At 40.4% G+C, this 13,526-nt stretch overlaps 1 protein-coding gene across 20 annotated transcripts in view; it reads left to right on the forward strand.

Moving 5' to 3' along the window:
* Carmil1 (capping protein regulator and myosin 1 linker 1) overlaps positions 1–13,526 on the forward strand; it is a 279,258-nt gene that overhangs the window by 116,024 nt on the left and 149,708 nt on the right. For all 20 annotated transcript variants that reach the window (XR_015640809.1, XR_015640810.1, XR_015640811.1 and 17 more), the window contains 1 exon segment: positions 1,325–1,384. Coding sequence is in view for 8 of the 20 variants with exons in the window: in XM_087590622.1 (XP_087446748.1) it covers positions 1,325–1,384 (60 nt within the window). In the remaining 12 variants the exon portion in view is untranslated.

Below are 13,526 nucleotides of genomic sequence, written 5' to 3' on the forward strand. Positions count from 1 at the left end.
CAGCCACCACACCAAGTCCTATGATTCTACTTCTAGATATCACTGTGCTTCCAGGTGTTTAACTTTGATATCTTCTACTTTAATAAGAGCAGAGTTCAGTCCCTGTGGGTTGATTGCACTTGTGCCTTAAGCATGACAGCTGGCCCTCTGTGGCTACTGGTTTCACATCTGTGGGTTCCATTTATATGGATCCCAACTGTGTGGAAACACAGTACCTGCTCCTGATACTTTCTCTTCATTCTTTCCCAGGCAACACATTACTGCTAAGCACTCTGCACTGCGTTGTAGTAGACGTTATAGGAGCTGTAAAGATGACTTTAAGAATTTAGGAGGACGTATGTAACATGCACAGGGTGCCCTTCTCTAAGGGACTTGAACATCTAAAGATTGTGGTGTCTCTGGGCATTCCTAGAAACCCCCAGTGGTACCAAAGGACACATATGTGTGTCTAGCTTTAATGGGAGATAGGGCTCATGCATGTTCTAGTCATTTTCCAACGTCTTCCAGTCTCATATCCTGTGACTATTTGGTGTAATGAGATGACAGTCTGCAAAACTAGGAGAAAGGTTAGTGATCACAGATAGTTCAGGAAATGTACTTCAGTCTGGAGAATGTTTAGGACAGAAGATCACAGGAGAAGAAATGAAGGGAGGCTTCTTAATTCAAAAAGGCAGCTGGATGGTAGGGTATTTGTCTGGTTTGCACATTCTGGGTTTGGTGCCTAGCATCATAAAATAAAAATATAAAAATACAGAAAAGAAATAATTTGTGAAAACACAGAGAAGGGTATCTTTGTTTAACTATACATGCCATTGGACATAGTTTAAAATTCATAAATATATTTATCCAAATCCACCTAAAACAGGAGTTTTATGAATGTTTGAGAAGAAGATGACTTTAGTAATTGAGTGGAGTGTAACACAAAGAAGAAGAAGGGCCAGGCCACGAGCACTGAGGCTTTCTGATGCAACATTGTAGAGAAAGGGGGGAAGGTATGTGTTTGGTGGCTTGGTGTCCCATAGGCATTTGCCAGTGTATACACAGTGGGGTAGAGTGCAGGCCTTGCCTCTGTTTTGAGCCTAGGCAACTGTAAAGGTCAGGCATGCCGCTTCCTCTCTTCTGTTTGTGAGGTAGGTAATACCTCCATTGAGATATAAATCCCAGCTCTGTCATGGTGGACAGAGGTTACCAAGCAGCCTGTCCTCAGAAGATGCACAAACCTTACTTAGCCTTGGGGTAGTTCTGATTATAATGTTTTGAACCTCAAATGATATGTTTCAAAGCCCTCATTAAAGGTCTCTGCTTCCCCTCCCCCTCATTGCAGCTCGAGTTAACCTTCAGCTATCTAGAGATTCATGGAGTCATCTGCCACAAACCTACTCAGGTGAGTATGAGCCCTAGGAGCCTGGCACTGTGTGGTCACATGAATGAAGATTTGTTTGTTTGTTTGTTTGTTTTTGTTTTTGTTTTTGTTTTGTTTTTTTGAGACACAACTGAAAAGCAAGAGGAGAGTAGCATTTTAGGAGGGGAAATGGCAGAGGCTGTGTGGTTAGTGGAGAGGAGCACTTCTGAGGAGAAAAATGGAATTCAGGAGAGCCCATCTGCTCCATGCCAGCTGCCGCCTTGTCCATTTGTTCACACTGTACAACAGATGAACACCACAGCTTCATGGCTTTTATAAAGTATTATGTAAGGTACCTCTGCCCTAGACAAGGCTGGCCTCCAGTTCTCAACAATCTCCCTGCCTCAGCCTCCTAAGTATGGGGAACACAGGTATGAGCCACATGCCTGACTTTATGAAAATCTTTTTTGGAAGGAAATGATGTGATTTCTTTTGGGTGCTTTAAAGCAGATTAAAAGTAGATTCATTTGCAGCAGTGAAGTGCAAGATTCGATAACTTTTGGCACATGTATATCCACGAAACTCCTAGTCCAGTCAGGATGATGGGTAAACCTATCATCTTCCGTCTCCTCCCCATCTGCAGGCACCTGCTTTCTGCTGCCAACAGAACATGGGTCCCACTTTATAAGACTTCATATGGATGGGATCATATGAAGTCTTGCCTTCCTCATTCGGTTTAACTATTTCGAGGTGGATTTATTGCCTGTCTTAGTGTATCATTACTTCCTGTCGCTGTGTGGTGTACATTTCATGGATATGTCAGTCTTTTTACCCTTTCATCTGGGACAGGCAGTTTCCAGCTTTGACTGTGCCAGGTCCGGCTGCTGTCAATATTTATGCTCAGTCTTTGGACATGTGTGTGTAGGTCCCAGCCAGCATCATGGCTAGCAGGGAAAAGATCTGGGTGAGATATGAATAAAACTTGATTTAGTCTGACTGAGTGAGCCAACTCTGGGCTAGACCTCTGGAGTCTGACGCCGGGTTATTTTAGCTTCATTTAAGCACATCATAGTTTCAGAGAAAAGTTTTCTGATGACAATGAACTCAGTCACATATGTAAAGCTTACTATATATTTACATTGAAACTCTTTAAAGATGGGTTCTGTTGACTCGGAAACAATGCTCAAGATAAGAGTCTAGGGAGAATGACTACGATAAACATGCTGCCCGTGGGAATCAAGACTGGTTTGGCTCTGGGATAACAGAGAAGTTTCTTATGGTGTTGTAAAGTACAAGTGGCATCTCTCATAAGGATGCGTTTTGTGGACTAAGAAATAATGTTCAAGATTTGTGGGGGGAAAGTCTGGGAGAGTCAAACATATTCTGGGGGATATTCTGTAGCCAGTCCCTACAGATAGCAAAGGATCACCAGGTGGTAAACTACACCCTTTCCCAGCACTCTGGATGGGAAACAGGCAAGCATCTTTCTTTAAAGAGACAAGCTGTGTGTTTAATGTTCCTTTTATGTCCCCCTGAACATAGATAAGGTTTCTTTTATTTTTGCCTTTTTAACAGTAAATAGGGTCTTTCTACCCCCTTTTCTACATTTAAAAACAATATTCTGGATATAAATAATTGACTTTGGCATTTTGGTCTCACATTCTGCTCACCGTACTATGCTCACCTGGTAGGCCAGCGTTTCTTACAGATTCCATTGTTTCCTAGAGAGATGGTATCATCATCTATGTGAATATGGTTAGCTTTTCTTTCCTTGTCTTTACTCCCACGGGGAGGTACTCCTGAATGTATACGCTCCTACACAGCTGGCTGGATGTATTCAGAATTCAGTACACTGACTTCTTTTTTACCTAGGACATTTTCCAAAGTTCTTTTGCAGTGAGCTACCTTGTGAAAAGAAGGAATGTTTTTTTATGAAAGACCAGGCTTACTTACCATTTCTCATGAAAACAGGAAACTGCATATACGTAATAGTTCCTGTAGAGTAGACACACACATATGCATACATACACATACACATACACGTACACAGAGGCATCCATCTGAATCTCCCATGTCCTTCTTGTAGAACATAGAGCTCTGGGGAGCCTATCATGGTGCCCATGCCTCTTTGCTATGCCATTCATTAACTTTGTCAACAAGGAGCTTCCTGGCTCCTTGGAGCATCTGTGGAACAGAAACAGGTCAAGCCATTGGTCTCCAGGTGGAGTAGAATCAAATCTCAGACTTTAGTAACCCGAGCCAGCACCCTCAGGACAATGCAGAAGAGAAGTGGCCCAACCAGATCTTCCTGCCTCTTTCCTAATCTCTAAGGGAGATTCATTCTTTCACTACAAAATATGACATTATCTGTAGATTTGTTCTGGGGATGATTGTACCTAGTTAGGAGAATTCCTTTCTATATATAGTTGGGTTTTTATCAGCACCAGTGTTGAATTTTATCCAATGTTTTTCTCTGTTTCCTGAGATTGAAGTGATTATTTTTAAGGATTTTCTCCTTTCCCTTCCAAGAGGAATTTTATTTAATTTAATTAATTAATTTATATGGAATCTTTCATTCCTAGGATAATCCCCATGAGTCAGAACATGTTACCTTTTTATATATAATATTGCCGACTATATTGAAAATATAATTGATTTTGCTTTTATATTGTGTTTATCTTACTATAGTAACCTGGTAGCTATACTCCCTTTATCATCTCCATCATTTTTTATAAGTATGCATTTTAGTTTTATTAAATTACATTTAATTAAAAAATATCATCTTATCTATTAGCCTTTCACAGACATATATCTATATCTATATCTATGTCTCTATCTATGTCTCTATCTATGTATCTATCTATCTATGTATGTATGTATCTATCTATCTATCTATCTATCTATCTATCTATCTATCTATCTATCTATCTATCTATATCTCCATCCCACTTAGGTTACACACATATTCTATGTGTTAAACTTTAGGAAAGAGTTTTTGCACTGCTGTTTGAGATACTAGATTGCCGTTTTCCATTTTTCTCTTCTTTCTCCAATCGGTGTTAGCATGGTCATGGAGTTACTGTATGAACTAAGAAGTAGTCTCTGTTATGTATGTCTCTTTATGAGACCAGAACTAGCATTAATCCTTCCTGAGACATTTGGAAGTTGTCTATGCTCTGAGGTGATGTCACTCTTCCCTGAATGGCTCACAGTCTTCACTTGTGGCATCTGTAGAAATCATTACTGATACGGATGGGTTACTTTTATTAGACATTTATTTTATTGATCATCTCAAAAAACTTGTTCTCTGGTTGAATTGCTTTTCTGTCACATAAGTTCTTCCTCTGATCTTTATTTTTATAAAAGTTTTACCTCTTAACCGCATGTGTTTGTTTGGCTATTGGTAATAGTCTTAAAAAGAAACAGTCAAAACTGTCATTTATGACAGCTGAGATTACATACAAATACTTGGAATTTTTCCATAGTTCATCTGAGAGCAATATTTTATGGTTTTTCCAAAGCTAGAGTTTGAAAAAGAAAAGAACAACTCACGGCATCATATGTTTGCCATGTAGGAGTGAGTCTTCACTCATGAGTGACGGAATGGTGATGTCATCCTAGGCTGCTCTCTATTGAGGAATGTCTGTTTGTGATTCAGAGGGCATTAGTAAATGCTAATGCCAAGTGTATAGTGAAAGTATGATTTGACTGTAGTATTTAATTATGAAGAAGATGTTGGCACAGCAAGATGAAGTTTCCCCTATGGCCTTGGGAGTTCACCGTTCCATAAGCTGTAGTCTTGTCACCTTAGTATGCTGTCCACGTACGAGGACTAGGTAGGCAGCTGTGTGCTTCAGCCACAGATCTTTTCTGTCAGAGAGTTCCTGACATGCAGCACTTGAGAGTTTCTGTGAGCATTACCCAGTGATGTGTGCTTGGGAGATGAGCTGAGAGTGAGACAATAGCACGATCCTATAGTCTTACAGGTTAGACCTAATTTCCAGTCCCTAGTGGTGTTCACTCCGCACTGTGTTTCATACTAGTGGCTTCTAGTGTGTTTGTAAAGTACAGATGCCTTATCAGTAGCCTCACCCTTGTCTCTCGCTGTCACCTTGTGGCCCCCCCAACCCTTTGCCCATATGCTCACATACACAAACAACATTTATGGCAGTTAGGATTAAATAAATCTCAGTGGTTTGTTTGTTTTAAATCAAGTACACAATTTGGTTGCCTGTGTTCTGAAGGTTGAGACTCAGTAACCCATGTTACCCCAAGGGAGGATCAGTAACTTGAAAGCCTCAAGCCCCTGAGTCTCTAGTCTGTGTGAGGTCATGAGGACAATGATATCCTGTGGCTGCATTGCAACATGACCATTGAGGGAGTGTTTACTTTATCTTTTGTGTGCGTTGGTATTTTGCCTGCATGTATGTCTGTGTGAAGGTGTCAGATCTTGGAGTTATAGACAGTTGTGAGCTACCATGTGGGTGTTGGGAATGAACAGGTCTTCTGGAAGTGTAGTCATTGTTCTTAACTACTGAGCCATTTCTCCGATCCTCCATTTGTTTTTTGTTTTGTTTTGCTTTTTAAGTAAAGATTTTATTTTTATTAGAGAGGGAAGGAGGGACAGAGAGAGAATGAATATGAATGCTCGCATATGCAGATGCCTCCTGGAGGTTGGAGGAGGGCATTAGATCCTCTCAAGGTGGAGTTTATGGCAGTGCTTTAATTAGGTGCTGGAAACTGAATCTGGATTCTGTAGAAGAGCTGCAGGGCAGGTGCCTTTAACTGTTACTTCATTTCTCCATTCCCTACTACCTATCCTTGATTATGAATTTTACTAACATTCTGGGGATATTAAACTTCTGTCATTGCTGTTTTTACCATTTAATATGTTACCAGATTAGTAAAATTTGCCTTAATTATTGCTCTTTCCCTTTTCTTTGTGGAAATCTGGGGTATAGAAATCTTATTTTCAAGGTTTTTTTTTTTATCTTTATTAACTTGAATAATTCTTATTTACTTTTCGATTGTTATTCCCTCTCCCGGTTTCCCGGCCAACATGTCCCTAACCCCGCCCACTCCCCTTCTATAGGGGCTTCCCCTCCCCATCCTCCCCCCATTACCACCCTCCCCCCAACAATCACATTCACTAGGTGTTCAGTCTTGGCAGGACCAAGGGCTTCCCCTTCCACTGGTACTCTTACTAGGCTATTCATTGCTACCTATGAGGTTGGAGCCCAGGGACAGTCCATGTATATATAGTCTTTGGGTAGTGGCTTAGTCCCAGGAAGCTCTGGTTGCTTGGCATTGTTGTTCATATGGGGTCTCGAGCCCCTTCAAGTTGTTCCAGTCTTTTCTCTGATTCCTTCAACGGGGGTCCCATTCTCAGTTCAGTGGTTTGCTGCTGGCATTTGCCTATGTATTTGCTGTATTCTGGCTGTGTCTCTCAGGAGATATTTACATCCGGTTCCTGTCAGCCTGCACTTCTTTCCTTCATCCATCTTATCTAGTTTGGTGGCTGTATATGTATGGGCCACATGTGGGGTGGGCTCTGAATGGGTGTTCCTTCTGTCTCTGTTCTAAACTTTGCCTCCCTATTCTCTGCCAAGGGTATTCTTGTTCCCCTTTTAAAGAAGGAGTGAAGCATTCACATTTTGGTCATCCTTCTTGAGTTTCATGTATTCTGTGCATTTAGGGTAATTCAGGCATTTGGGCTAATAGCCACTTATCAATGAGTGCACACCATGTGTGTTTTCCTGTGATTGGGTTACCTCACTCAGAATGATATTTTCCAGTTCCATCCATTTGCCTATGAATTTCATAAAGTCATTGTTTTTGATAGCTGAGTAATATTCCATTGTGTAGATGTATCACATTTTCTGTATCCATTCCTCTGTTGAAGGGCATCTGAGTTCTTTCCAGCTTCTGGCTATTATAAATAGGGCTGCTACGAACATAGTGGAGCACATGTCTTTGTTATATGTTGGGGCATCTTTTGGGTATATGCCCAAGAGAGGTATAGCTGGGTTCTCAGGTAGTTCAATGTCTAATTTTCTGAGGAACCTCCAGACTTATATCCAGAATGGTTGTACCAGTCTGCAATCCCACCAACAATGGAGAAGTGTTCCTCTTTCTCCACATCCTTGCCAGCATTTGCTGTCTCCTGAGTTTTGGATCTTAGTCATTCTCACTGGTGTGAGGTGAAATCTCAGGGTTGTTTTGATTTGCATTTCCCTTATCACTAAAGATGTTGAACATTTCTTTAGGTGCTTCTCAGCCATTCAGCATTCCTCAGCTGTGAATTCTTTGTTTAGCTCTGAACCCCATTTTTTAATAGGGTTGTCTCCCTGAAGTCTTACTTCTTGAGTTCTTTGTATATGTTGGATATAAGCCCTCTATCAGTTGTAGGATTGGTAAAGATCTTTTCCCAATCTGTTGGTTGCCATAGTGTCCTATTGGTAGTGTCCTTTGCCTTACAGAAGCTTTGCAGTTTTATGAGATCCCATTTGTCGATTCTTGATCTTAGAGTATAAGCCATTGGTGTTTTGTTCAGGAAATTTTCTCCAGTGCCCATATGTTCGAGATGCTTCCCCACTTTTTCTTCTATTAGTTTGAGTGTATCTGGTTTGTCGTGGAGGTCCTTGATCCACTTCAGCTTAAGCTTTGTATAGGGTGATAAGCATGGATCGATATGCATTCTTATACATACTGACCTTCAGTTGAAACAGCACCATTTGCTGAAAATGCTATTTTTTATCCATTGGAAGGTTTTGGCTCCATTGTCAAAAATCAAGTGCCCATAGGTGTGTGGGTTCATTTCTGGCTCTTCAATTCTATTCCACTGGTCTACGTGTCTGTCTCTGTACCAATACCGTGCAGTTTTTATCACTATTGCTCTGTAATACTGCTTGAGTACAGGGATAGTGATTCCCCCAGAAGTCCTTTTATTGTTGATGATAGTTTTGCCTATCCTGGGTTTTTTGTTATTCCAGATGAATTTGAAAATTGTTCTGTCTAACTCTCTGACGAATTGGATTGGTATTTTGATGGGGATTGCATTGAATGTGTAGATCGCTTTTGGTAAAATGGCCATTTTTACTATATTAATCCTGCCAATCCATGAGCATGGGAGATCTTTCCATCTTCTGAGATCTTCTTCAATTTCATTCTTTAGAGTCTTGAAGTTCCTATCATACAGATCTTTTATTTGCTTGGTTAAAGTCACACCGAGGTATTTTATATTATTTGTGACTATTATGAAGGGTTTCGTTTCCCTTATTTTGTTCTGAGCTTGCTTCTCTTTTGAGTAGAGGAAGGCTACTAATTTATTTGAGTTAATTTTATACCTAGCCACTTTGCTGAAGGTGTTTATCAGGTTTAGTATTTCTCTCGTGGAACTTTTGGGATCACTTAAATATACTATCATATCATCTGCAAATAGTGATATTTTGACTTCTTCTTTTCCAATCTGTATCTTTTTGATCTCCTTTTGTTGTCTGATTGCTCTGGCTAGAACTTCAAGAACTATATTGAATAAGTAGGGAGAGAGTGGGCAGCCTTGTCTAGTCCCTGATTTTAGTGGGATTGCTTCAAGTTTCTCTCCATTTAGTTTAATGTTAGCGACTTGTTTGCTGTATATGGCTTTTACTATGTTGGGCCTGTTTACTAGGTATGGGCCTTGAATCCCTATTTCCAGGACTTTTATCATGAAGGGGTGTTGAATTTTGTCAAATGTTTTCTCAGTATCTAATGAAATGATCATGTGGTTTTGTTCTTTCAGTTTGTTTATATAATGGACTACGTTGATGGTTTTCCGTATATTAAACCATCCCTGCATGCCTGGGATGAAGCCTACTTGATCATGGTGGATGATTGTTTTGATATACTCTTGGATTCGGTTTGCCAGAATTTTATTGAGTATTTTTGCGTCGATATTCATAAGGGAAATTGGTCTGAAGTTCTCTTTCTTTGTTGGGTCTTTGTGTGGTTTAGGTATAAGAATAATTGTGGCTTCATAGTAGGAATTCGGCAGCACTCCATCTGTTTCAATTTTGTGGAATAGTTTGGATAGTATTGTTATGAGGTCTTCTATGGAGGTCTGATGGAATTCTGCACTGAACCTGTCTGGACCTGGGCTCTTTTTAGTTGGGAGACCTTTAATGACTGCTTCTATTTCGTTAGGAGTTATGGGGTTGTTTAAATGGTTTATCTGTTCCTGATTTAACTTTGGTACCCGGTATCTGTCTAGGAAATTGTGCATTTCCTCCAGATTTTCACGTTTTGTGGAATAGAGGCTTTTATAGTAAGATCTGATGATTTTTTGAATTTCCTCTGATTCTTTAGTTATGTCTCCCTTTTCATTTCTGATTTTGTTAATTTGGACACAGTCTTGTGTCCTCTTGTTAGTCTGGCTAAGGATTTATCTATCTTGTTGATTTTCTCAAAGAACCAACTTTTGGTTCTGTTGATTCTTTGTATGGTCCTTTTTGTTTCTACTTGGTTGATTTCAGCTCTGAGTTTGATTATTTCTTGCATTCTACTCCTCCTGGGTGTATTTGCTTCTTTTTGTTCTAGAGCTTTTAGGTGTGCTGTCAAGCTGCTGATATATGCTCTCTCCTCTTTCTTTCTGCAGGCACTCAGAGCTATGAGTTTTCCTCTTAGCACAGCTTTCATTGTTTCCCATAAGTTTGGGTATGTTGTACCTTCATTTTCATTAAATTCTAAGACGTCTTTAATTTCTTTATTTATTTCTTTCTTGACCAGGTTATCATTGAGTAGAGCATTGTTCAACTTCCGTGTATATGTGGGCTTTCTTCCTTTATTGTTATTGAAGACCAGCTTTAGCCCATGGTGGTCTGATAGGACACATGGGATTATTTCTGTCTTTCTGTATTTGTTGAGGCCTGTTTTGTGACCGATTATATGGTCAATTTTGGAGAAAGTACCATGAGGTTGTGAGAAGAAGTTATATTCTCTTGTTAAGGATAGAATGTTCCATAAATATCTTTTAAATCCATTTGGTTCATGACTTCTCTAAGTTTGTTTATGTCTCTGTTTCATTTCTGTTTCCATGATCTGTCCATTGATGAGAGTGGGGTGTTGAAATCTCCTATTATTATTGTGTGAGGTGCAATGTGTGTTTTGAGCTTTAGTAAGGTTTCTTTTACGTATGTAGGTGCCCTTGCATTTGGGGCATAGATATTCACGATTGAGAGTTCACCTTGGTGGATTTTTCCTTTGATGAATATGAAGTGTCCTTCCTTATCTTTTTTGATGACTTTTAGTTCAAAATCGACTTTATTTGATCTTAGAATGGCTACTCCAGCTTGCTTCTTCAGACCATTCGCGTGGGAATTGTTTTTCAGCCTTTCACTCTGAGGTAGTGTCTGTCTTTGTCTCTGAGGTGTGTTTCCTGTAGGCAGCAGAATGCAGGGTCCTCATTGCGTATCCAGTTTGTTAATCTATGTCTTTTTATTGGGGAGTTGAGACCATTGATGTTGAGAGATATTAAGGGATAGTGATTATTGCTTCATGTTATATTCATATTTGGATGTGAGATTATGTTTGTGTGCTTTTCCTCTCTTTGTTTTGTTCCCAAGATGATTAGTTTCTTGCTTTTTCTAGGGTGTAGCTTGCCTCCTTATGTTGGGCTTTACCATTTATTATCCTTTGTAGTGCTGGATTTGTAGAAATATATTGTGTAAATTTGGTTTTGTCATGGAATATCTTGTTTTCTCCATCTATGTTAATTGAGAGTTTTGCTGGATTAACCTGGCCTGACATTTGTGTTCTCTTAGGGTCTGTATGACATCTGTCCAGTATCTTCTGGCTTCATAGTCTCTGGTGAGAAGTCTGGTGTGATTCTGAATAGGTCTGCTTTTATATGTTACTTGACCTTTTTCCCTTACTGCTTTTAATATTCTTTCTTTGTGCATTTGGTGTTTTGATTATTATGTGACGGGAGGAATTTCTTTTCTGGTCCAATCTATTTGGAGTTCTGTAGGCTTCTTGTATGTTTATGGGCACCTCTTTCTTTAGGTAGGTACGTTTTCTTCTATGATTTTGTTGAAGATATTTACTGGTCCTTTGTGCAGGGAGTCTTCACTCTCTTCTATACCTATTGTCCTTAGGTTTGATCTTCTCATTGTGTTCTGGATTTCCTGTATGTTTTGGACCAGTAGCTCTTTCTATTTTACATTATCTTTGACAGTTGAGTCGATGATTTCTATGGTATCTTCTGCTCCTGAGATTCTCTCTTCTATCTCTTGTATTCTGTTGGTGGTGCTTGTATCTGTGGCTCCTTGTCTCTTCCTTATGTTTTCTATATCCAGGGTTGTTTTCCTTTGTGCTTTCTTTATTTCTTCTATTTCCATTTTTAATTCCTTCACCTGTTTGATTGTCTTTTCCTGGAGTTCTTTCAGGGATTTTTGTGATTCCTCTCTATAGGCTTCTACTTGTTTATTTTTTTTTTTTTCCTGCGTTTCTCTAAGGGAGTTCTTTCTGTCTTTCTTGAAGTCCTCCAGCATCATGATCAAATGTGATTTTAAATCTAGATTTTGCTTTTCTGGTGTGTTTGTATATTCAGTGTTTGCTTTGGTGGGAGAATTGGGCTCTGATGATGCCATGCTGTCTTGGTTTCTTTTGCTTGGGTTCCTGCGCTTGCCTCTGGCCATCAGGTTGTCTGTGGTGTTACCTTGTTCTGCTTTTTCTGACAGTGGTTAGACGTTTCTATAGGCCTGTGTGTCAGGAGTGCTATAGACCTGTTTTCCTGTTTTCTTTCAGCCAGTTGTTGGAGCAGAGTGTTGTGCTTTCGGGCGTGTAATCTTTCCTTCCTACTGGTCTTCAGCTGTTCCTCTGGGACTGTGTTCTGATTCCACCAGGCAGTTCACTTGGAGCCGAAAAGTTGGTATCACCTGTGTCCCGTGGCTCAGTTTGCTTGTGAAGGGGCTTATTTTGAGCTCTCTTTGAGGAACCAGGAGGGCCTTTGCAGCCTTTTCCTGGAGCCCCCGTGCACCGGGGTCTCAGATGGATACAGTTTCCTCTTGGGCCAGGGATGTGGGTAGGGCTGGGCAGTATTGATGGTCTCTCCCGCTATGCAGTCTCAGCAGTGCCCACCAGTCTGGTGGGTGAGCTTTCTCTCCCAAGGGGTTTGGGAGTAGGGAGCTGTGGGCCAGGATCAGTGAGATTCTTGCTCCAGCTAAAAACCGGAAGTGTCTAGTCCCAGAGGAATTTTGCCTCTGTGTGTCCTGAGTCCACCAGGCAGGTTGCTTGGAGCAGAAAAGTTGGTCTTACCTTTGCTCCCGAAGCTCAAGTTGCTCGTCGGGGGGCTGCTTTTGAGCTCTCTGTGAGGGAGGCAACCAGGAGGGCCTGCTCTGCCTTTTGCCGGAGCCCCTGTACATCAGGTTCCCAGATGGTGTTAGGTGTTTTCCTCTGGAGTCTGAAATGTGGGCAGAGTGTAGTCTCTTCTGGCTTCCTAGGCGTGTCTGCCCCTCTGAAGTTTGGTTGCTTTTTTTAATAAAAATATGTTGCAGGGGTAATGGAGGAAGTGGTAACTGCTGGTGTTGTGTTATTTTCAAGTTTTGTTGATGTTACCACACCCTTTGTACTTATGGTCTTATACTTGTATACTATAGAATTTTTTAGATTTTTATCTGCAGGTCAGCATCTGTTGTCTTCAAACTAAAATGTTTGCTGTGTCATAGTGACACAGGTAAGTCAACTTCATTTTGTTTCTGTTAGAAAGTTCATTGACTGTGGTTTCGTAAAAAAAAGTTGCCTATAGCTTGGCCCAGTAGATTAATCTAAGCTACAGGATGCTGAGGCAGGGAGATGGCGAGTTCAAGACCTGTCAGTAATAGAGAGTGAGTTCGAGTTCAGCCCAAACAATTTAGTAAGATCCTGTATCAAAATGGAAAATAGGAAAAAAGGAAGAGGCTGTAGCTCAGACCTTAGGATGCTTACATTGGGATTGGTGATCGGCAGTAGAGATGGTGTCTTATAATCTCTGGTCACTTTAACTAGGCCTCAGGAGATCAAACCTAGGACTTTATGAACTTTCCTAGTTACTGTTTTAAATGGGGACTGAGGGTAGGAATTCTGTCCTGTGAAGTATTTGAGCATTCTGCTCAGCCCGGAGCAGAAGAAAGCCAACACTGATAGACAGCTCTGCTTTTTTTTTTTTTTT

This window comes from Rattus norvegicus, chromosome 17, assembly GCF_021556685.1.
Source record: "Rattus norvegicus strain SHRSP/BbbUtx chromosome 17, alternate assembly SHRSP_T2T, whole genome shotgun sequence".
Classification (NCBI taxonomy): Eukaryota; Metazoa; Chordata; class Mammalia; order Rodentia; family Muridae; genus Rattus; species Rattus norvegicus.